The sequence below is a fragment of the Oryx dammah genome, unplaced genomic scaffold (assembly GCF_014754425.2).
Source record: "Oryx dammah isolate SB20612 unplaced genomic scaffold, SCBI_Odam_1.1 HiC_scaffold_16, whole genome shotgun sequence".
Classification (NCBI taxonomy): Eukaryota; Metazoa; Chordata; class Mammalia; order Artiodactyla; family Bovidae; genus Oryx; species Oryx dammah.
The window spans coordinates 25,308,911-25,335,142 of NW_024070200.1; the positions used below are offsets into that span (position 1 = coordinate 25,308,911).

General features: G+C 39.5%; 1 protein-coding gene across 2 annotated transcripts in view; it reads right to left on the reverse strand.

Moving 5' to 3' along the window:
- Positions 1 to 26,232, reverse strand: part of NPAS3 (neuronal PAS domain protein 3) — a 954,232-nt gene that overhangs the window by 106,649 nt on the left and 821,351 nt on the right. For both annotated transcript variants that reach the window (XM_040256781.1, XM_040256782.1), the window contains one exon: positions 23,754 to 23,928. In XM_040256781.1, the coding sequence (XP_040112715.1) occupies positions 23,754 to 23,928 (175 nt within the window). The remainder of the gene's footprint in view (positions 1 to 23,753; positions 23,929 to 26,232) is intronic.

Here is a 26,232-nt window from a genome sequence, read left to right on the forward strand (position 1 = left end):
ACTGACATCACAGAGAAGGAGTCGAGCTCTGTGCTCGGATGCAGTTTGCCCTGTCATCGTGGCATCTATAATTTAGTGTGAAGCAGCGAGGTAGACAGGGCATTATCATTAGAAACCATTCTGAACAGGGATATAAAACACAGTCGCAATAACACTTGTCAGAAAGGTGACTCCAGTCAGAACTCATATCCACGAGTTTCAAGATAAATGCTGACACGGCAGCCATCCTACAAAGACTATTATTGCTTAAAAAAAAAAAATACAAAAAACCAAGCCAAACCCCCAAACAAAGCAAACCTGTGAACCTTCCCCAGAGTGAACAAGTTAGTGTGAAGTTTGCATCTGGGGTGGCATAAACTTTCCATGATTTACAGCAAGCATATCCATTCTCCACTTGGATAAGGTATTTTATGAGGCCACCGAGGAAGGCTCCAGTAGCATTTTGGGTTTAATGATGTTAAGCTATTTGGAATTCTTTCCCCCCTGTTATTTGGAATATATGAGCTGTGCCCCTAAAACAGGTCATTAGCTGTGCTGGGGATGGGTTCATCGCCTCACCCACAGGACTGCTCAGCTGGTGCTTGCATTTTTCCCTGTCTTCTACGTTTAGAAAAATCCCTTTGACTTGGTACGAGGCTATGATTTAATAACCCTGTTCTGCTGACTTCATAAGCTGTGAAACCTCAGAGAAAAATCCCAAATCTGACTTACAGTCCTAATTACTCTAGTCAGGCAGAGGGTTTCAGCACCGAATGTGCTATTAGTGCCCATTTCACACTGAACACTGTTTGTTGCCAGAGGTCACAGGGCGGCATCCTCTTTCACTTTCTCCTTTTCCGTGACCGCGGCTACTTTCCGGTGCCGTTTCTGTCTGCACGACTGGAGGAGCTAACTGCTTGGTGATCCAGTGCAAATAATTTTTCCTGAGCTCCCAGAACTTACTCAGAGAGTGCACTATGGTTTTGGAAAAGTTACAATAATCAGGGTTGTTTAAATTAGGTATAAAAGCATACTCTAAAAAAGTTATTTTCCTTTTACTTGATTACTTGATTTTAACTAATGATAGTTATTTTAAAAATAAGTTATTATCTCAGCTTTTAAATGATTATTTTCTAACCATGAAAAACATTTAAAGTTAAGGCAGGCATGTGGTCTCAAAGATCTCAGCTAAAAATCATACAAATGAACTTATAAAACAGAAGCAGACTCACATACATAGAAAACAAATTTATAGTTACTGAAGAGGATAGCAGAGGTCGGGGGAGATAAATTGGGAGCTTGGGATTAACACACACACATTAATGTATATAAAATAGGTAAGCAACACACACACACACACACACACACACACACACACACACACACAAGCAACAGGTATATAGCATAGGGGCCTCTACTCAATATCTTGTAATAACCTATACTGGAAAAGAATTTGAAAAGAATACACACACGTGTATGTGTGTGTGTGTGTGTGTGTGTGTATAGTATGCATAACTGAGTCACTTTGCTTACACCTGAAACTATCACAACGTTGCAAATCAACTATATTTCAATTTTAAAAAAATGGCAAAAAAGTTCAAGCAGTACAAGAGCTTAGAGTATAGAGAAAACAAAGCTTCCTCCAAACTCTGACCCCAAATTTCATTGAATTTCTCCCAGAGGCAGTTTCTTACGTGTCCTCAGTTTTTCAGACATCCCTGCAAAGGTGTTCTATGCATTTGCCAGCACTTGTGTCTGCACTTATTCTCTTGGTACACAAATGACAACAGCCTGTGTGTATTGTTCTGCCTCTTGCCTTTTCTTTTTTTTCTGCTTAATAGCTTGGAACCGCCTGCACATTTGAGTATGTATATATTCCACATTCTTTCTAATGGCAGCATAGTATTTTAGTCTATAGGCATAATTTCATGCATTTAGCTAAGTCTCCATTATAAATTAATTATAGATAATTTTTTGCAATAGCAAAAATGTTCCAATGGATAGTCTTATAAATGTCTTTTGTTTTTTCCAGACAGGATGATTTTAAACAGGTAATTCTACTAGAATATTTGTTTCCATTGTGAAATTGGTGTCAGGGAGGAAATTAAGATTTTAAAGCTAACATTTAGGGTAGGGTAGCACCCATTCAGAATGACTGAAAAGCAAGATAGATGTGGACAAATAAAATGATGAGAACACACACACACACAAATGTGCATGTGATTCTAAAATGTGATTTATCTCCTTTGGGGAAGATATTTCCGTAGGGCCCTGTGAGTCCCCTCCAAGGGCTGGAGAGGCAGTAACAGCTTGCTTCCTTCTGTGCTCCTATTTCCTAATCGAAGGGAATACAGTCATTTAATATTTACTTCTCTTCTGGAAATCCTGGAGGTCACCCCTGTTATGTACCTTGGCACCTTATAGTGTCCTTTCTGGTCCTTTGATGGCGACTAAGTGACGGCCCGTGTCACCCGCAGTTACTGTCTCAGTGCCCCACCAGGACCCCGGCTCCTTGAGGGCAGCTCAGGCCCAGGCTTGGCAGAAAGGCAGATGAGCAAATAGCAAAATGAGTCTCCATTCAAAGTACAGTAGAAAGAAGACATCCCTCTTAAGTATTAAGCACAGAATGTTCTTCTGGAATATTAAGATCTCATAGTCATTTATTGAAATGGTACCCAGTGAGAGGAGACACACTGAGGTGGCATGCCAGTATATCTAATCACCCTGCCGACGCAAAGCTGAAGAACTAAATGATTCCTTTGTAACAAGTTTAACAATCTCTCATCCAAGTGCCACCAGCATTAAGAGATCTACATATTAAAGAAATCAGTATATATTATCAAGGGAAAAAATTGCTCTGTGTTTTGATACACACGACATGTCATTTATGTGACTGTTAATGAAACGACAGTAAATCAGGGGATAAGTTATACCTTTAAGACATATACTCCTCCATCATCATTTTGGGTGTCAGTCAACTGTACTTTCCTGTTACCACTTGAGAGAATGATTCAGGTTCAGTCTGGTCTGAATTATTTTTGGAGAAAGCGTTAGTTGCTAATTTGACATATTATTAAACACTGAACTTTTATTTGTATGGATGCCATAGACACACTGCCTCCAACTTGTCCTCATCCCTCATAATATATCAAAAGAAGAAGATAAGCTTTTCTGATTTGTGGAATAAATAAATGAAAGCCTGTTTATCCAAACTGGAGTTCACTCCAGTCAAGAACAAAAGTTCACCCACCCTCCTGGATGGTCTGTTGTTGTAAGTTCTGGTTGTGGGTCAAAGCTGCTGGGGGCGGGGTGGGGGGTACAGGTGATGAATTCTGAGCAGGTGAACAGGACTTGTCTGATAGACAGGGGAAAAGCAGCTTCACTGAGATGACAAAGGTGCTCAGGAAAGTACAGGATAGACAAGACTGCTAATGCAAATCTTCATTTCTCCTGCATTGTCAAGTTGGAGCACTTCAACTCGGAAGAGCTGTAGCTGGCTTCATAAACACGAAGTGGAGGAAATGCTAGGCTTTTGTAAAGGCCAGAAAAGACCTATCGCTGGATGTATCATTTAAAAAGAAACATGAACTGTAAACTCATAAATTTGCAGAGAAAATAGCCCCTGGAGAATAACTCATTCTTCCAAGTTGATTTGGGTCACTCAGGAGTAAGTAATGCTTTTACAGCATACCTTCAGCAGATTCTAGGTACACGGGTAACTCCTCAAGTTCTCTTCCCTGAACAAATCATCCTGAAGTCATATACATTATATATGAAACAAAAGCGATAAACAGAACACTGAATTTTCCGGCCAGCAACCTGGAGTTGGGGTTTACAGCAAATGTACTTTCCTTCCCTGGCAGCAAACTAAATTACATACAGATTAAGTTAGGGATGAATGCCACCAAAAACCGTGTGGGATAATCTAACTTGGATGCTGAAGTCAACAGCAGCTGCTATGGATATGGCATTAGAGTGTAAAAATCCAAGACACCATTGTTCGCTTACAAAATCAGAAAAGTCACAAGATGAACCCTGAAGACTTGTGGTGCACTATCTACCAAGCTGTTTAAAACACTAGATTTTTTTTTTAAAAGCATTTTCATATTTATTATGCTTGCAATTCCCTCAACAATCCTGTGAGTAAATGTCAGTTTCATTTTGTGAGTGAGGAGGGTGGCTCAAAATCCATGCTTAAGATAAGCCAGCTGATAGAGACAGAACCTGAAGTGGCTTGTGGGATGCTGACACCTGGTATGGGGTCCCTTCTGTGATACCATAACTGTCTCATTAAAGGACTTCATTTACTTAGTGCATAGTAGGTGCTGAACAAACAGTAAATATATGAACAGATTAATAGTGACATGTTAGATAATCTCTAGGAAGAGGGGAAACACTTGAGGAGTTACAAGAAAAGACTATAATTGGAAGAAGATGAAAAGTTATCACTGCTATTAGCAACTGATGATTTTGGTATCATGAAATCGAGGTAGAGGTTTTAAAAACTGTTGCAAGCAGATGCAGCTCATATTTCCTAAATAAAGAAAATACAAAAAAGCAGCATTTCTTCTTTGAGAAGAATACAGTTAACTCCCTAGCAGTAATATCATAGAAGCTGTTTTATTAAAAAAAAAAAAAAAACACATAGGGATAGCCCTACGCTAAGTGCTACCTGACTTCTGCCTGAAAGCTCCACAATTAAAACTCCAGGCTTGAATCTTTGCTTTAATCATCAGCTAGAATTTAAGGTCATTTTGAAAGTGTAAAAAGGGATTGTGTAGCAATCAATTCCTTTTATTTGTTCTTTCTTTTGTCTTTGTCACTTATGTAGAAATAGAAAACAAATTATAGCTACCCTGTAGCTCTCACAAGTCAGAATAATTTAGTTTCAATAGACTTGGTGATACTGTTTAAACCTCGAAAGTTAATAAACATGGATTTGTAGAATTAAAAATATTGAACTGTTGGAGTGCTACCAACTCACAAAATTAAAGTTTTATAACCCAAAGTCGAAGACCGTATTCCACAGTTTAAATATTTCATATCTGACATTTTCCAACTTGACAATGTGAAGTCTGATTTTGATTTTTCAATCCAATATGAGTTTGGGAGTTTAATTCAAAATCAAGATAAAACCATTTCGGAGGCTACCTTCTCTTATGCAGTGTATCTATTTTTTTTTTTTTTTTCCCAGTTTGGGAAACAAACTTTTCTAGTTAATGGTGTTGTACATATATCAGACAATTCTATGACTAGGAATTAACCAGTGGACACATGTTGCTAAAGGGTAAGAACCTTGAAAATCTGAGTCTCTAATTTGGTTAGTATATGGCCAGATTTAATTACTTATTCAAAGAAAGTGCTTTAAAAAAAGTTACCGTGAGCTACTACGGGGAGTTCCCTAAAGTCAAGTCATGCGGTTTTGGGAGGTCTTCCCTGCAGAACCTCCAGGTATCAGAAGTGGCCTTTCGTGTTGGGCAGGTTCTTCCATAGTTGTATGGCCAGGTGAAGCTTGGTGGTGGGAGGGTTCTGGCTACTTTAACACAGCAGCCAGAAACTTGTTTTCTTTGCAAGGCCTTTGGAATCTCTTAAAGGCCTTATGTACATCACAAAGAGACTTCTTTGGAAAACGAAGACACAGAGAAATCAGTGATCTGGAAAGACAATATCACACTTAAAGGGCTTGCTCACTTAGGTGGTCTTGCTCTTTGAGAGTGTCTGATGGAAGTATGTATTTTGACTGTAAGGAAATTGGATAAAGCAATACGGCTTAATGTTTAAACTGGATATAGACAGAGGTGAAGTTCTCCATGTAAACACCGGTACCATTTTGTGAAGGCTTTGGATGTGACCAAAGGACTGGTCATGTGTATTAGCCGTATATAAAATGGAGCGCAGGTCTTCCTTTGGGGAGGACACTGGGTCCTATGAACCATCCCATCGGCTCTCCCCATCCTCACTTCTTGCCATGAGCATGACTGGCAAGAGACCCCACTAACTGTTAAATCTTACCCGGAGAGGAAACATTAAGCTCAACTTCTCTCCTAAATTCCTTTCACCAAGTTTGAAACTTTTGTGTGTGTGTGTGTGTGTGGGGAGGGAGGGAACTTTTGTAACCATGGTTTAATGAAGACTGATAGAATACTAACTCCAAGACAGCAAGGCTCTCCTTAGATCCATTTTGTTGTCAAATTCACTTTCTGAGTAAATGGAAAGACTAACACCTATCATTTCTTAGATAATGTTTTAATATCCTGCATTGAATAAAACTTTTTTTAAACCAGGTTTCAGTGGTAGCACAGAATCCCACAAGGGGCGAGGGGGTTGCAGATGGCTGCCTTACTCCAAATGTTCAAGCTTGACTGACCCATTTCATCAGCACTGTCAGAGCCTCGCACTGATACATGTTGACAACATTTAATCTTAAAAAATTGAAAGAAATGAATTAATATGCAAATTTCATCAGCTTTGTAATAAAAATGTCCTTGAAAAAAAACAGTGAACATGACCCCCGAGGAATTGTGTGAATTATCCCAGCTCAATTCTTTAAGTTAGTCAGAGGTACGCAGGTCCGCAAGGAAATCAGTGCACATTTGACTTGGAAATAATTATGATGAAGAACAAAACACAAGCAGGTTGAATAAATGTAACAACTTGGGAAAAAGTCTTAGTCCTGTTTGTTATTCACTTTGAATTAACAGGATTAGGTTTGGTTTTTGAAAATAAAGGAACACTACCATGTAATTTTAACACCTACGTAATGTGCAAACAATCTATTTTTTTAACTATCAATTTTAGTGCATGTTAAAAATCATATCTGACAAAATCGGTCTTTTTTGGTGTGGAGGGAGGGACATAAGAGAGTGCAGCCTTTTGGTAAAAGAGAGGACTGTAAGGAACTCTTGTATTTAGACCATGGTTTATATGAGATTTCTGAGTTTGACAGAAATGTATGGTCAACTCGCTTCTAATATATAAATAAAATTAACTGATTTTTGCTAATACAGAAAAGACCAGTTATTTCACTGAGCTTACCAAATTGATGGGATCACATAAACTAGTCTCTAGATGTAAGTCTGACTTACAATAATCTCCATGTGGGCACGTGGAAACTCCCCGTTAAACCAGAGTCAATACAGGAACATGTCATCTAGGCAGGCATGCACCTATAGCTCTCTGCCTTTGGGTCTAGATTCAACTCTAGGAAGTGGTAATGGGGGTAGGTCGTAACAGTTGAATACTTCTGTGCAGAAGTTTAAGGTTTTAAATGTCCTCAAAAGATGAATGTAAAAAGGAGCATCAGCTAGTAAACAAAACCCAAAAAACTGATACTAGTAACAACTTACCAGAAGTCAAATGAATGAATGAATAGCTCCAGGACAGATTTCGTTTCTTTCCCCTTGCAAACTCTCATTCATTTAAATAGATGTGTAAATATTAAGGGAAGGCGTGGTTTTCACATCAGCCCTCTGCACCTCGGAAGCCACAGGCTGAAACTATCTTCCCCTCATTTCCACACAATGAGTCCTCCAAGCTCTGGGGTTTGAAAGGAATTCACCTTGCCATCAGTTCAGTTCTTATTCTGGGCACTGCTGATTTTGCCACGGTGAAGTCTATACAAGTTAAATCAAAGCTCTTTTAAAGAAATCTGTGTACTTTAATACTTGTTTAAAAAAATAAAAATCACACCCCAAACTGATGGTCTCATGTAAGGATCCCAAATAAGGGTTGTTAAGAAGCTGAAACACTGCACATAGTCTTTGAGAGGTTCTTGAAATCCTGTAACTTTCCTGATTTCACATATCATTGAAAGACCCAGGCACTATAATACAGACTTTGCCCAACCAAATTAATCTCGTCTGTAAGCTTTTGTGTTTCTCAACAAAAGGCTTTTAAGTTTCTCCTTTCTTTCTTAATCTACCATCGGTAAAATCCTACTTTTATAGTGCCCTTTGCACCTGCTTGCATAAAATGAATAACCCAACAGTTTAATTATGCACCGTTCTATCAGTTGGGAAGTGATATAAAGTTGCAGATAGAAAAAAGAATAAAAACCTCTTTTGGTATCCAAAATTAATATATGTCAAGCTCAGGGTAAATCTTCATCTTTTTGAAACATTTTTCTAAAATAGATGTTCTTTTATCATCTGGCACATCAAGACCCGTTGGAGGGAAGGAATAAAAAAAATAAGAGGCATTTGGTTAACATGCTAGAGAACAGTACTCTCTTTTCCACCTCACTTCAGGCTGTTCTTGAAAGATCTGAACAGTTGTATAATAATGAAAAATGGGCAATACTTGTGGGGCATTGCCTGCGCTCACATACCTCCGCCCACGCATTCATCATTCTGCAGGTATTGTCAGGGAAAGTTTAATTGCATAAACACTCTGTAACTGTCCTGTCATATTTCTTGTCAGTCTGGATTCCCTCTCCGGGCTCACTATCTCACAAAACTATAATTGAATTGCTACCAAATCACAAGAGGTGCCCCCCCCCAAAAAATAAAATCTTTATGAATAGAATTTGTTTCCTATCAGCGGATTTGACAAATTGTGGCAGAGGAAGGGCCTTGGTGATAATTTTTGAGTTTATTCTCAATCTGGCTATTTGTTGAATGCTCTTATCTATTTTTAAAAAATTTTAAAGCCCTGGTCGGGAGATGGGGGGGTGCCTCCAACAACCCTAAGGGGCTCGCTCTGTGGTAATAACTGTGCAGAACCCAAGGAAGCCAGTGGAAAAATGAGAAGGTTATCTTTGCCCTACTGCAAAAGGGTGCCACTGGTAAATGCAGGACATTCAAATTAATTCAGAATTAAATTGGGAATCTGTCAAAGCTAAGATTTCACCAAACTATGTGAATTCCTAGTTATGAGGTATTAAGTACTCCATTTAGTCGAGTGTTTATTCCATTAAACTTGCACTTCGTTTCTCCTTGCACCAAACCTTTCGGTGATCATTACTCATGTACAAGCTCTGAGCAGCCAGATTCTTTGACACAGAGTTTTAGGACCATAAGCAAATGAAAATTAATCAAAGGCATGACATGCAATTTACTAAATATGTGATCATGAAAGTTTAATGCATTTGCAACATTGTCAGTGTATTAATAGTTTCCCAAAACAAACAGAACATATCTGATGTGGAATGAGGATCCTCTCTCTTGTCTAGTCTTTGTTTCATTTTATACTCCTGTAAACCATTTCACAACGTGAACTCTGCAAAGACTCGAAAACCCGCTGTTCTCCATTGTAATTCCACTGGTAGTATGGGCATAAAATATGGCTCTTGGTGAATAACTCTTAAATGGGACTGGGCTTCACTCAGATTGACAACTGTCTGACTGTTTATGTTTTTTAAATGTGCTTATCAAAACCATGTAGGATTGATGGGTATTTTTAGATGAAGTTATGTTTTTGCAACAGACTTAATTTAGGACTAAGGTTAAGGCTTAGGATAAATGAGTGCATTAGATGATTAAAGAACATTTGTCTTGTGGGACATTTAAGTCATTTATTTATGACACTTAAAAACAAGCCAGGAAAGAAAGCATCAAGGATTTAACGAATCAGTTTTATACAAATGGTAAACTAAAACTAATGACTTTTTTAATGGGAACTCCAAGATATGCCAGTTACTAAATATCCAGAGGCAGAATCAAATGTGCACTGGAGTAAATAGAATGAAAAAATATTGGAATTTAAAGAATGTCTAAATGCTATGTATATGTATGTATGTATACCCATGTATACCTTTTTCCAAAAGGTTTTTTTTTTATTTATTGTAATTGTTCCTTTATTTGAGGAACTAGGTCTTCTGCCTCTTTTTTATTCTAAAAATATTCTTTTATTTTAAATAGCTGAAGAAGATTTTCTGATGGTATAGGAATTTGGACTGCCATACTGCTCTGTACTGGGTATGATAAAATACCTTGTCAGGGGCGACTGGATGGCTCAGGGGACTGGTAATGGGATATATAGAGCCTTTCACCCATAGGTCATTGGCTTGAATTTTGTCCAGGTTGGCAGTGACTAAAAGTCATTAACATCTCATAACTGCTCGGTGGCCTATGTGAAATGAGTTTCTTTCTTTATTTATTTAAGTCCATATATAGGACCTCTGGCTAGGCCATCTGGGCATCTCTCGTGCTTTTACAAGAGCATTCCCCCAGATCTACGCTCATTTCTGCTCTCGAGATTAGTGATGAGCTGAAGCCCTCCTACACAAAATAAATTAATTCACTTAAAGTTCAGACAAATAGGTGGGCACTTCCACCTCATTCTCCAGCACAGACCAGAGGGTGTATGAAGGCTGATCTGGTAGTAAAAGGAGCCGTACATTGTAGAGACTGAATATCCCATTTGGTGTCACTTAGACTTTTTGTGAAGCAGAACCCCTGCTGTGGCTATGGCCATGTCGCAATGATCCAGCTTGCTAAAAGGGAAAGATATCAGTCAAGCTCATCATATAGGCTATGTAGCAGCTAAATCTTTGGGTCATAAGCGGAACATGTTTTAGTAGGCTAGGCTGGCAAACCCTTGGAGAGCAACACTGAGGTCCCGTCTAAGATGGGCTTGGGCTGTTTCCATGCTAGCCTTGGGAAAAGGGGAAGTCATCAGGCCTATCTCAGTGCTGAGTCCAAAGTGGGATGGACCTCTGAGAACAGAATTTCACACCTCTGTCATGCTTTAAGAAAACTGAGTATACAAAAAAAGGTGAATCTGCAAAACACAATCTGTTCATTAGAGAGACTAGAAGAAGGTAAATTATATATTTCCAAGAGAGTCTTTCCCCTTAAATGGATTCTTTCCAGAAGGACTCCATTTCAGATGTTTTTTTGGAAGCCTACCTTTGGGTACCATGATCCATGCAGAATCTGGGCTCTTTAAGAGAGAAAACGGGAACAGTTTCCTCTGTGACAGTGAAGCCCAAATTCAAGCCTTGCAAGTTGGTGCAGGAGTCAACTGTGTCACCTCAGCCCTGGCCAGACTTTCCATAAGGAATAACTTCGGTAATAAGAGAATGCTTGGCTCAACAAAATGAATAATAATGACAACACTCAGAACACTTACGTCGTAGTGCCTGCTATTGTTCTAAGTATTTAAAATATGCTAACGACCCCATAAGGAATGTTAATGTTAATTCGTATGATGTTAAAACCAACAGGTGATTATTCCTATGTTATTCTCCAAACTTGTACTAGAGGGGCCAATGTTTTACAGTGGGAAACTGAGGCACAGGTAAATTAATTAACCTGATCCAGGTCAAATTTTTCACAAGTGACAGAGCCAGGAGGACCCCTGTGCACTTCTCTATATTTGCGGCTGCTACAGAAATAGTATAAAAAGAATATCCTGCAGTTTGGGTTAGGGCTGTCATCTTTGTATATTATCATTTCTCAGTTATTTGAGTAACCTGCAAGTTAACCAGACAGTAGATTTTTAAAATCTATAGTATGGGCAGCGCAGCTCCTACAAATCAGAGAAAGCAGTGTAGGGACCGATTACCACCACCACACTGGGTCTCCTGTCCCGCCACCCTAACATGCTTGTTCTTGAATCCACACTCTTGTTCTTGTTTCCACACCAATGGTAGCTGGCTAAGGTTAGGAGGGGAGCAGTGAGCAGAACTCTGGGCAGCCATAACCGCACCCTTACACCAGAATCTGTTGGTGTATTGCTTTGGTGAGCGGGAAACCAGAGATCTGGGCTTTTGCTCTGCTTATTAAATGAAGAATAGGGAAGACAGGGTGAAAGAGGAATGCAGTACCTGCCAATCAAAGCCCGGGGGCTGTTCTAAAACTGTGAAACTGGGAGCTGGCAGGTCTTGTCTTTTCAGTTAATTACTAGATTCATCAAGGAGCTCCCCTTTAGGAAAGCTTGAAGGGTGCCCTGAAGACTGAAGAGAGCCATTTGGGAGAGTGACCAGAGGCAATGGATAGTTGAACTTCTGAGCTGAGAAGCCACACTGTGATCCTGCCTGCAAGGGATGCCCTGGAAGAGACTGGTGTGGGTGGGAGGAGGGGCTTCTGGGGATCAGAAACAAGATCGAGGCCATCATGATGTGTTTCTGGGGTGTCTGTAGGAGTTTCTTTCTAAAAACATGTTTTCCATAGTCAAATAAATGGGGAAGGGCTAGTTCAAACCAAAAAAAAAAAAAAAAAAAGACTTATTGATCACACACATTTCAAATCTTCACTAAGTTAACGTTCATTGTTAATTGTCAATGAGACGATGTGCTATGAAGCTTTTTTCCTCTGCTCTTTTACCAGGGGTCATGGGGAGCATCTCACAGGGTAGTTATGATAAAGAACGCATTTTTGGAGGTATTGGCTTAGAATCTGTGTCAGCTCTGCATTTTAAAAATAGAGACAGCCCAACGGGTCCCTTACAACCAGATGTAAAGATTTACCTATTGGTTATGAAGTGGAGACCTGAATCTTTCAACTGAAGTTTTTCAGCTGAAATCCTTTTGGTCATGTGGTTTATGTGACTGTATGTTCTGTGAGAACAAGGACTTTTTTAGTAACTCTCATATCTCAGGCTCTAGGATTGAGCTTGTTCAATGGACATGCAATAAATAATGATGGGATGCTTGAGAAAATGAGTGAATGTTTTCCATACTTAGATGATTGCACTTTTGTTATTTTTACACTTTTGTATTACTTCTGTGAAATGGAAAGTATTGCTCTAAATACTGGTTACAGTTTAAATTCACTTTTATATTATCAATTCAATCAACTTCTATTTCATTTTGACTAGCAGTAATTTGGGAAGGGAGTTAATAGATCATTTTAATACTCTTGTGATGTCAACCAAGAGATGGTAGGACACAGGAACATACAGAGTTTTAATTTTTTGTGTCGCCCAATTTCACCTTATGCTTTACTCATGTTTTTATTTGGAGAGGACACCCCCTGAAAAGTGAGAGGCACTGAGCAGCAGCCTTTTTTTTTTACCAAAAGCACATGACATATTTTCATAAACTATAAAAAGGAACAGCTTTGAACCCTAAGGAAATTTGCATCTTAATGTGTGATGATAAATAGCATATGTAATTTTGTAATTTTTGAATATTTTCAGATTTTATTACCAATTGATACAAAGAATGAGAGTGGACAGATGGTGTCATTAATCCTAATCATGTGAAAGCTTGAGACGTATAATTTCTAGACTATTAACCATTAGCTCCTGGCTAAAGACTGACCACAAGGTGTATTTCTACCCTTTTCTGTCTTCTATCTTAGTTTTAAATGGTCACTTCTTCCTTTGCAATAATTCTTCTCAAGGTCTACTCACTCACTTCTGGATTAAAGAAATGGCCCCTTGGATGGTTTCCTTCACTTTAAATCTGCTCTATTCAACACATCCTTCTTATTCTTGCAAAAATAAAGGCTTAGGGAATAAGTCCAGTAAATGTAAGTTACCAGTCAACAGGAATCAGCATAACATCAGGAAAACTAACAGAGCTGCCTAGGAAGGATGGAGGGTGTCCCCAGCTGCTTCATTTCAAAGCCTAGGCTATCCAGCTGCTAACTGTATGTCTTTTCCAAATTAAAAATGTTCCTCTCAGTTCTTTCATCTGTAAAATGGGAAAAATAATGGTGCCTTCTTCATAGTACCTTGTGAGGAATGAATGAGGTAGTGCATATTATGGTCTGAGCAGAGTGCTTGATACTTGGCAACCATTCAATGAATATTAGTAGTTATGCTGTGCAGGGATTCAGAGGGCATAGGTATTGTATAACATGACCCTCAAGGGAGGAGCCTTCCAGATTCAAACTTTATTTTTGTATTTATAAGCTTTGAAGTAATATTTTCATTGGGTCACTGCTCTGCTGGATGAGTTATACTCAGAATGTATAATGCCCATCTCAGATGCTTTTCCCTGGTATACTGGCTGCTCCAAGCTCTGGCTGCATTCTAGAAAAGCATGTATCTTTGCCTCCAGGAGGAAGACAGGGCTCCTTCCAGCCTCCTAAATGCAGCATCCTTACTCCCACTTTGTTCCTTGAGATGAGGCTCCTGGAAGATCATCTCTACCTCTTTGCCCTTGGGTTGGTTTTCATGAAGGTCTGACCTCCTTATCAAAGCCACCCACAGTCATTTAGCTTCTCCCTGAATTCTTATACAACTTGCCGATTTTATGTCTTCATTGAGGACAGAAGCAGGGTCATCCTTCTTTCTTCTCTTGTCATCATCTTTTTTTCTACCGACAATGATCAGTTACCTAAGGGCACATGTTGAGTCTTCTTCCACTTGTGTTCTCGGTAAGCACCTAGCAGAGTACTCAAATTACATGGCCTGAGCTCAAATCCCAGGGCCACAGTCTACTCTGGTGTAGGGTAGCCATTTACCTTCTCTAATTAGGGATATTTTGAGAAATAAATTTCTTAAAACATGGCCACTCGTAGTGGGAATATGTAGGTAAACATTATACAAGCTGTTAATATCATCATTAACATTATTAGAATATTTGCAACAAGTTTTACCTTGAGTAGAAGGTAAAAGAGTTTAATTTTCCAAAGCCAGCATTTCCTGAATTTTAGTTATCAGCACAGTGTAAGTGGAAATCAGTTTAGAAATCAGCACAGTATAAGTGGAAGGGAGGCAGTTTGGATTCACTTTCCCTTCAGAACACTCCTATAGAGACAGAAAGATCAGTAGATAGGAATTATAGCAGGCTTTTAAAAAGGCTAATTAAACAAACAAAGAGGGAAAGAGCCCTTAACAGTCTGCATCAAAGTTCCTGGGAGTCAGGGTCTGTATACGCCTGTGCATGTCAAAGCACCTTGCTCCCAAGGAAGCATTGTTTCTGGGCTGTTAATTTCAGGGTTAAGTTTAAAACCCAAATAGTTCTGAAAAGACAGCCAACAGCAGTAGCTTATAATACAACGCTACCCTATCACACACCACCTTGCTCTGATTGTCATCATCATCACCCTCCTGCGCTGTATTAATGATCTGTGCTCTTCATATGATGGTCAGCTCCTGGAAGGCAGGGAACTTCACCTTGTTTCTTCAGTGCTTTGTCTAATGTCTGACACATGACAAACACACAGTGAACGGTTACTGAATAGTCTACACAATCCCGACTAGCAGGTGGGTCTTGAATTTACTCTAGTGAATAACAACTAGAGAAAACACACAAGTTCTTCCTCTCTCAGGCTGGTTTTGTTAATTAATGGATGGGTTGATGTTTCCCATAGGTCCCAGGAAAGCACGAGTGTTTCATGAGAAGGTACCTTGAGGAGGCTCTGCTGACCTCCAATGGACCCCATTGTTCTTCTTGCTCTTCTCCTGCTTGCCTTGGCAGACTGGTTCTGAAAGGAAGATGCTGTGTAGATCCTGGCCCTGCATTGTCTTAAGGCAGAGCAGAGACCAAACACAGAGACAATTTAGGCTATGCTCCTGGTTAAGGAGACACGTAGCTAAGGTGAACCAAGAGACGCAGGGCTGAGTTTTGCCCATAATTGATTTGGATGCTACTGTTCATTGTGGCATAAGGAGTTTCAATGTAGGGATGAAGGAAGAGGAAAGGATTAGATGGATGTTTTTAATCCTCAGTTAGAGACTATATTTGAAAACAAATGATGTTTTAGCCCGATGATGTTATGTGCATAAGGGGATTGTTAGGTTACTCTCTGGACTTTAGAAGTCCCTTGGAGAAAATTCCTCTAGTTCTGTACCTACTAGGGTCCTATCTCCTTTTTCTATCTCGTTCCTAGGCTTCTCACCTGTGCCACCCTAATACTATATGCTTTCCTCTCATTTTGGCTGCTAAACTAAACTGTGTGGTTTGGAGCAAGCCATTTAGAATTTCCATCACTTTCCCCCATCTATAAAATAAGGATAACACACTGACCTGCTCAGAGGGATTAGGGTGTGAATTAACTCCTGTAATTAGTGGTTTCTGTGTTCTACGTACACCAAGCAGGATATGAATGCTAGCCATTATCACTGTGGCCTGAGTAGGCTTTGCTTCTTAAACTGTCCTTGGGAATAACTGCTTGGCAAAGAGCTGACAACTGGAAGTTGCAAACTTTACACAGAAGCAATATTTCCAGTATTTTCCCCAAGCAATCATGAGTAAATTGCTCACTAGGGGTGGAAATGGTTTCCAGCCAGTTCTGCCTCTTCTGATCTGTGCACCCTGCAAAGCTCAGTCAATGCCAGGTAACTGATCCTTCCTAAGTCTGCTGTTTGGTGAGATGAAGAATTCAGAATGGTATCATTTGGACAGGGGTGAAATTTCTGTGCAGTTGTATGTATTAAAAGCAAATAACTTGTGCTTTGTTCAAGGCAAGAGTAATAGAAATAGAATCTTTAATTTGTTAATATCCAATGATAAAAACAGCCACATTTTTTTTAATGGGGAAGAAAGATCATCCATTAACAGCTTGTCTTGGCTTTCATTTTAGAAATGCTGAAATGTACCCCTTATCACCATAGGGAAAGGAAAGTCAAAATTATGACCTTGTAAGCTATATAAAACAACTGTTAAAAATAATGGGTTTAAAAAATTGATTTTCTGAACCTTCAATAGAAGGTTTAGGAAAATACGGTACATATAGGCCGAGTGAATCTATTGTGTATTCTGATAAGAGGCCTACATGACTATTATTGAACAAACCATTTGCTACTCTGTAAATACCATTATATTAATTTAGATTAACGTGTTTTTTTGAGTTGCCACCACTGTGATCTAAATTTTGGAAGAGAACATTAGTTTCAGGATGGCATATACAACTAGGCTAACATCTAGCATTTCTGGAAACAAAAGGGAGGCTGCCCTTCTGTAGGTATGTGAGTCACCAATATGGATTTTTCACAGGTTGGAGTGTTAAGACCCCAAGCATGCCCTGTGCTGCAGCTGTGCATTCTGGGAGCTGGTCTGGAAGGGATGCTGGGCCAGCATACCCTGGTGGGAAGGAGGGAAATTTCCCTTATTTTATTTAGCTCCCTTAGGCAATATCCTAGAAGTACGTATACGGTTGCTTTGCAAATATTTTCATCATACACAGACAAGTACACAGAAGTGGGAGCAAACACCAATTAAGGTTCTAAGTGTTCCTAGGCCTTGCATACCAGAAAGCACTGGAGAAATGTATTCTCTTCTGTGGCAGCTGTATAGTTTATCTGGGGATAGAGGAGACATCTAAGAAAAGCCTACTTCCTGCAGGAAAAGATGGTACTACATCTTTTCTTGAGGCAAAAGAGGAATTCTGAGTTTGGCAGGGCAGTCCCGGTAACAGTACTGTCTTTGTTTTTGGAGAGTATGCATCATCTTCATTCAGGAATGGCAAAAGATAGTTTCTATTTCATTTCAAAATAAGGATGGCATTGCTAAGGAAAATGCGTCATTTTGCCTACATAATTTTTGGATAAAAGTAGAGTTTATCAGTACAGGATGATCGCTTTGGTTTATGGAATGAATTCCTTTCTGTTAGACTGCTTTCTGACTATTAGATTTGACACAAACATGTGCACACGGGTATTAATAGGAGTCAGGCCAGTTTGGAGGTAATCATGAACTTGTCTTGATCTTTGCTACAGCTACAGTGGAGATGCATTTCTTATTCAATCCATCAGAGATAACCGTAGTACATTGTCTGGTGGATTTATTTTTGCTTACATTGTATGAATATGGAAAGGCATTAAATGTGTGTTTACAGTTTGATAAACATTCAACATAAATTATACATTTTAATTTCATTTATTAGTTGGGGACTATGGAAAGCAAGGATTTCATTGCATACAAACTGCCATTCAGATTGAAGGATTAGCAGTTTCTTGAAAAAGGTAGACTAATTGTAAGGACAGAATTCATTTCTGTCTCAAGTGAGTCCTTGCATGGTTTGTAGTTGGAGCTTTAGAAAGGCCAAAGGAGAGGACAGCTCATCCTCACGACGACATAGTTCGCATTTTACACTTCCTGTGGATCCAATATTGTCATCATGAATAAATCTAGTGCTAATAAACCTCCTATCATTTGACAACTTGAATATTGTAGTTACCACACAAATTATCAAGCTCTATTTATGTCTAAAAGAACTTGGCCTGATCTTTTAGCATTAGCATGCAGAGTGGTCTCCATGATATTATCTTACCATATAATGACTCCAGAAATCTCACAGAGATGAATGGTGATAACATAATTCCAGAAAGTTGCCACTCTATATGTAGAAATATATTGGCAATAAAAACCAGTCACTGTGTGCCTTTCCCCAGTAGGGGATCTCTCACTTTTCTTTGATTTTTAAAGGCTTCAGATCAATAACTGGAGTGACATTATTAACAGCTCCCTCAGCACCTTGGCCAGCGCTAATATTAAATCCATTACACCTTCTGTTTGACATTTGCAGTACAGCAGAAAGTGCTGTAGATACAGTCCCACTGTCTGGGGACTGAGGTTGGATGTGGGGTTAGTTAGATGGTTTCCTTTGCCTGACTTCTAAATTCAGTTCATTGATAGGAAACTTAAACCAATACAAAAAAAAAAAAATCAGAGAACCATCCCCTCTCAACCCAACACTATACTAGATGGAAAATAGTGCACCCATAAAACTATACTTATATCTCATATCTACACAGCTTTGGAAATACAATATTGATCTGATCCTCAGATACATTTTTACATTCTGTATTGTTATTCCTAATCATTTTTTCTTTTAATTATGTATTATGAAAATTGTCTAATGAATGCAGAGGAATTGAGTTCCTGCAGATATGGGAGCTGATCAAACTTCCCATAGTGCAGGGGCATATGCAGAAAATACAGATTATTTCTATTCAGGTAGGCATGCAACTGCTTCCGTTTTGCTTGCCTTTAAAATACTCAGGATGTCATAGAGTAGGCGTAACAGCATAAAGATCATACTGCTAAGCAGCATTATCTCAACCTCCTGTAACAGTCTAGATGTGCTGAAACTATAGACAGAACACAGTCAACTTTCCCTGCAGACAACCGATGGTTAACCATGTTGCTGTAGTTAGTCTTTTCACTGAGAGTACTGTCTCACACATTTTGCTGACTTGTCTAAACTTGGGTACAGTACTGTGAGCTTGCACCCATTCAATGGGCAGCAAAATCTCTGGTCCTGGCTGAATTCCCTCCCAAGCATGACCCAGCTGTGTTACTCCTGACAGTGGTCCTATGGCTAGGAGTTGATTGTTAGTTAGAAGGAAACAGACCACTGGAGACAGAAGGGAAATTCTATGTTAAAGCGAGGGACATGACGGGGAAAGTGACCTGTGAGGTTAAGTGAGAGAAAGCAGGCTAGAGAGGCATCTATGTTCTAGTTTTACTTTAGTCAAACAGAGAAAATCCCACCACATAACTATACATGTCTACATATTTACAGCAACAAAATCTAGAAGGATATCCAGTGTATAAGAACAGTGGTTATTTTGGGGTAGGGGTAGGTCTTTATTCTTTGTTGTCTGCATTCTCGGAACTTTTTCACAATAGGCATGAATTTTATAACTGGAAAAATATCAAGGTATTTTAATAAGAAAAAGGAGGGAGTAAAACACAACAATTTGATGGCCCGACCTAAGGAATGGAAACTCTTTGCTTTCCAAACAGGGAGATTTTTCAAGTACCTCCAGGATTTCTTGAAAGGGCTGCTTTTCTGTTTATTAAGCATATAAAATATGTGACACTGAAATTTATTGTTTTTAAAAAAGGATAAGGTTCATAATGCCAAGATTATAGCTAATTGTTAACAGTGATGAAAAGATACAAACAGAACTACAAAAGCAAACTGAGCCAGGTAAGCCTCATGTTCCAGTTCTTCCCAGCCCCCCTCCACTCCCACTACCCCAAACCCCACAGGAGCAGAGGAAAGGCTGTGGACAGGACAGAGCAAGCCCTTCAGGAATGCTTGGATGAAGCCTTAAAGAGGTACCCTAGAACTTTTTAAAGTAGACACTTGTTTATTTCTCTTCTGCCTGCCTTAAAATTTCTCTAAAAGAAATATCATATTTATTAAACTATTAATGTGCATACATATAAAATATTTATTTGGGTTTGCTGTCCCATCAACAGATTTTTTTTTTTCCCTCATTATCTTGAGACTGCTTTAAGACAAGACAATCACAGGACTGGCAGTTCAAAGAAATAGAATTCCTATTAAGGCACAGGATCACTGCCTCTTAGGCTGGTTTAGTCACTTATTTCCTTTTTATTATAATGCCAAATGTTATTTAGATTTCAGTCACTTAGTAATGCTACACTGAACACATCAGGGCTCCTGAAAAATTCCATACCTACTAGTCCCTTCATTTTCATAATCACCACATATTGATATCCATTTTCCAACCAAATTACACTACTATTTAAGCAAGAATCAGTGTTTTATCAGAGTTGAAAAGATTATGATGTAGTGAACAACAGTCTTCAAAAATGTTCTTTGGTGTTATTAAGAATTAGAAAATCTTGTTAAAATTCTTTCAGCTTTTAAGAAACATAAGCAGCTTTGGGATGTAGTGCCTGACATGGACTTTTAAAGTAATTCCCCTGGAGCAATGATCTGCGCTAGTGAAGATATTTAGTTAAAGGTAGCATCCTACACTGCCTTTCAGTATTTGAGCAGTCTATCTAATTGCCTTTCTAAGCCAAAGATTGCAAATAACCAACACTAGAGAATTTTAAAGCAAAGCCAGTTTAACATTCTCTAATGGTGAGAAATACACTCTTCAGCAAGGAAGAGACAGTTCCTATGAGATTGTTGCTAACAAGCCCAAGTTGTTAAGAAATGTGCAAAGCAGGGTTTTCCATTATATCAGTTAGGGTGGCTGGGGGTGGGGAGGGGAAGAAACCTGGGTAAATTTTCAGTTACACTTTAAGGATAACTGACAGAGTCACTTTAAAGGAGTTAGTTATTTTTCTGATAGCCAGAATTAAAGGATGCTAAGTGGGAGACTGAAGGAGATCAGCCCTGGGATTTCTTTGGAAGGAATGATGCTGAAGCTGAAACTCCAGTACTTTGGCCACCTCATGTGAAGAGTTGACTCATTGGAAAAGGCTCTGATGCTGGGAGGGATTGGGGGCAGGAGGAGAAGGGGACGACAGAGGATGAGATGGCTGGATGGCATCACGGACTCGATGGATGTGAGTCTGAGTGAACTCCGGAGTTGGTGATGGACAGGGAGGCCTGGCGTGCTGTGATTCATGGGGTCTCAAAGAGTCGGACATGACTGAGTTACTGAACTGAACTAAGTGAGACTGAAGCACATCCTAGTGCTTCAGCAGGCATGGGGTTTATCAGAGTTTTCATATTTAATCTTAAACCAGTTTGATTTGACTCTAATTTTGGATTTCCTAGTAGAATTGGTTTATAGGCTGTGGATTTTTTTTTTTTTCCTTCTCTTTTAAGGGACAAGTCACCCTTAACATGTGTTTAGGGAAGACATCAAGTTCAGTATGAATCAACAGTGGGATCTGGCTGCCAATAGGACCTACATCAACCCTGGACTGAATAATAGTACAGTAGCCTAAACTGAGAAAGGGGACAGTTCCTTTGCTTTGTACTGGTCACAATACATCTAGAGGCTTCACTCAGCTCTCAGAACCCTGTTTTTAGAGGGCCACCAACTAATGGAAGCACAGCCAGGAGGATGGCTAGGATGGTGAAGGTCTTAGCAACATGCCATTAAGTAATGCTTGCAGAATGAGGGCAGTTTGACTTGAAAAGGAATAGGAATGAGGGAGGAAGAATTTGGTGAACCTGACTTTGTATATTTGAGAGGCTGTGAAGGGGAGGAAGGTGTCAATTTGAAATGTCCCAGAGGGCAGACCTGGGATGGGTGGGGGCAGGGTAGGAGAATTGCAGCAAAGTAGGTTGGCTCCATATTAGGAATAACTTTCTATCAGAGCTGCTCACCAATGGAGTGGGAAGCCTTGTATGTTCCATAGATTCTTGTTAGGAATGAGTTTCAGCAGCGATTAGAAGAGCATCTGTTGGTTTTGCTGGAAAGGATGGTTGCATAAGTTGGAGGTTGGATTAAAGGACTGTTGAAGACTCTTGTTAACTTGAGGCTTTGTGATTCAGGGAAATGAAGCCCACTTTTTCAAGGTCTTTGTTCATACTGAGGTTTATAAACTTGATTTCTTACGTACTGAGTGTTTTAAGAGTCGTGATCAACCCTGGTTTCCCAGTGCAACTCCAGAATGGAGTAGAAGACTATTTTCATGTACTGCTTCTCAAATATACCCAGATATGAACATTCTAATGACTAAAAAGCAGGCCCAGTGATCTCACTGACATTGTCTACAGTGAAGTCAGTGAGGTATGGTACAAGAGTATATGACTCCCTTGACTTCTGGAACAAAATTATTTTTATCTTTAAATGGTAAGGAGTAGTCTTAAATACTCGTTTCTCATGGATGGGACTCACTGGAGAAGGAATGATCCTCACTCAAAAGCTAGAAAATAATGCCCTAGAAGCTTCAGTTAACTTAAATGGGGAAACACACATTGATTCTAGAAGGACTTAAAATATTTCCCAAAGAGGTAAACATATATTTTCCCTTCTGTGTGAGCAAACATGCTGTGATTATTTCTAAGCAGATCAAATTATTTTCTTGGAAGTGTGTAGAGTTATTTTAAGGTTAATCCAAAGGTAGGGTTTTTTTTTTTTCCTTTTTCTCTTTCACAACATGCTTTTGTTTTGTGAATCTGTTTTAAAACAACATATCAAGTAAAGTACAAACATCTTTAGAGGGCAAAAATAATTTCCCAAGTAAGCAAATAAAACTTTGCACTTCAAATCAGGCCTTGATTCATTAAAAATCTTAAACTTCTCATGAGAAAAATTAACATTTAAACCACTGCTGCTTGGCCAAGCACTCCACCACACAAGAATATGAAATATCTCCTCTAAAAAAGTACAAAAAGGACAAAACCACAAATGTGGAACTTCAATTAATTTAAAGCCCCAATCAGCAAAGAATAAATCCTTCGCAGATCTAATTACCAGCGCTCTCGGAAGACCCAGGCCGACCAGCCAATCTTCCCCGTGTTTGAACAGCTTGATGAACTAGGGGACTGATGGATATCAAGTCATTTTGTTTAATTTATAAATGGATTTTCCCCTAATACTTAAATTATCATCAGTACAACACAATGAAAATGGGAACATTCTGAATGCAAAGTCTATAAGAGTCCTGGAAGGAATCCCAATGAGGAATGTCACCTCTGTTCATTCCTCTATACAATTGATCTAATTAAATACTGAGGGTGGAAAGGCAGTTTAAAATGTAGCCATTTCTGTTTTCTTTTTAGGCTTAATTTATCTGTTCACATCTTTCAAGTACCTTCTGATGCTTAAAAAAAAAAAAAAAGAAAAAGAAACTGAGATTTCTGCAAGCCCCTAATACCTTTAATTCTCCATAAGCTAATATTCAAAAGTCTTTGCCATCGATTTTGCTGAATAATAAATAAATGCATTACATTTAGCCATGGTAACAATGAAAGGCAGAGGGCTTTCCAAATCTGAACCTTTTCCCTCCATTAATTTGAAAAAGAATCTAAAGGAACTGGTACCTTCTGTGCATTTTGTTCACCTGAAATTAGATCTCTGGATTATACTTATTAAAATGTCTTCTTATTTTCAAATCTCTTCCTTACTTAATTACTGCCCAGGACAGAAAGCTGCCTGGAATGGTTAAATACCATTAGACCTATTTGTAGTCTCTTCACACTGGCAACTTGAGTGCAATCATTGGCAAAGGTTCTGCCCACCAACCCTCATGTTGGGATTGCAAGTCCCACCTGGCTCGGGGGTCTCCGACTGGGAGGAGGAAGATGCTGAGCTGGCTCCATCTTCAGCGGTACCCTGTGAGAGGAGACCCCGCCCAGGCGGGAGCTTCATGCCCAGCTGCTCTGCCATCTCCACGTGGTCCCCGGGGTGGACATAGTCAAAAACACTGCTGCCTGTCAGCTCCACCTAGAGGGGAAGGGGAAGAGTGGAGAAGAAAGTTGTCACAGGCTTTTCATTTTCAAATCCAGCCCCCACTGCGATTCAGCTTCTGGGCAGGAAAGGAAATCTGTGAAGCCTCCAGAAACAATTCTAGTCCTGAGTCTTTACCCTCACATGCTTAAGGATTCTTGACATTGAAAGTTGTTGTTGTCATTGTTTTTTACCCCCACACATATTGATTTAGCACGTTTAGCCCAGTTTTTTCGCATACACTGTTGTTTGCATAAAGCCAAATATTCTGTGAAATGAGGATGAGTCTGCCTGAGTTCAGCTGTTTTACTCACGCACCACCAAATATTTGCGTGTTTGGTGTCAACCGGATGACTGACTGAACTCCGCTGTTTTCTTATTGAAAAGTTTGAGCTTTGTATAGAAACAGCCAGAGATAGCCAAAGAGGATTTTCCTTAAAATACACAGAGTTCCAGGATGCATATTTATACACATTGGCTTATTTCTATGTAAATTTAAATGGAAGAAGTGCTGCTTACAAATATATGCAAAGGCCTAATGTTTTCATTAAATATTACTCATTAGCTCTGTAATCATATGGAGAATTTTCCATGCAAAAGAGGTCAGCTGGGGTCTGAAGCAGCCTTTTTTTTTTTTTTTTTTCCTGCTGTTATCAGCGTGTTTTGCCTTCAGTCTAATAAAATACATGGTACAAATCTCCTTGAGGGCTTTAAAGAAAAAGTTTTATTTTGTATACTCTTTGTAGGAGGCTGACATGAAAGGTAGAGAATGAATATCAAAGACTGGAAGAGGGCCAGCCTGGACTGGAAGCACCCTGCTTACTGCAGTGCTGTCTGGGCTATGTGCTGTCTAAGGGGGGCAGAAGTCGCTGGTAAGGACTGGCCTTACCTCTGTACCCTTCTGATGCTATCACTCTTACTTCTTTCCAAGAATAGCAATAATGGTCCTAAAATGATATAGTTGGTTATAGGTACTGTGACAGCGAGAGATGTGTTAGCAGCAGAACAAGAAAAAGCTCTTTCCCAGGTCACTAATGGCTTTCCCATTCCTCTGGAGTTTAATGGTCTCAGGCCAGCTATGATGCACCACAGAAACTGCCAGAAGTTCAGACTGTCGCTAGTTTCTTGGTGGATGTTTACCTAGACTGTTTCCTACCTCACTCGCCTTTCCTGGATCATTTGCAGCATCCTTCCAAATTCTCCCTGAGTGCCTGCCCTCTTTTTCCTGCCAAAAAGGAAGACTGTGCTGGTGGTGGGCATATTGTCACAGAGAGCGGAATGTTCAGAGCAATTACTATCCCAGAACTCCAAGCCCTGGTAAAATGATCACATCGAACTCCCAGACACCATCTGATTAAAATCTTAACAGTCGACACATCTTCAACATCTATCAACTAACAGAAGTAGAGCCAGAAAAATGGGAGGCTAAATTCAGTTTGGTTAATAGCTATTCCTGAAACAGGCGCATATAACTTTTACCGAAAATGAGGTACTTTCTCTTTGCTATTAAATGACACTCTCCTGTATTACCCGACTCCTGACTCTATCATTTTACAATAACGATTCCCTCCACTTTGATACTGTTACAGAGCATAAATCAGGATTCATAAGTGAGCGGTTCCTACCCTCTGGGAGGGAGGGATTACATGGAAATAATCCCTTTAATGTGCGCCTTGCCTCTAAGCATTTCACACAGCAATAAATGGGTAAACTGACTTTGAGCAATTAAGAAATTAAATGAAACTAATAAAATGTGTGCTTTAATATTTCTTGATGGTGATTTTGTTTGGGGATTAGCGAGTTCGTGGAAGTCACTCTCATTTTGCATGGAGTCCAATCGCAGCACTTTAATAACTATTTCTGTCACTTTTCTCAAACTCTGATTCCTTCTTTAATACCGCAGTGTGCCTGTTGGCATAGACCAGATTGTGATAAGATGACAACACAGGTGGGAGATGTAATAGATTTTTTTTAGGGGTGCTGGGTCTTGAATATTCATGGGAGCCAGTCATGTGGTGAGGAAGCAGAGCCCGCTGTCTCCACAGCGTGGTTTACTTAGACGTGCAGTTGCTTTCTTCCCACAAAATGATGTCCCAAGCATAGCACATCCAGAGCCAGACTGAGTCACAATGGGTAGTGTTACCTTATGACACAGGGAAGACTCTCCTTCAGTCTCGAGGTCTGTGACAGGGTCACATTCTCAGTGCCAGTCCCTCCATCCTATATTATGCTTTGGGGTATCTCGGTAGAGAAGTCTGACCCTGTCATAGTCTTCATGAATGTACAGTGATAAAGGCCACA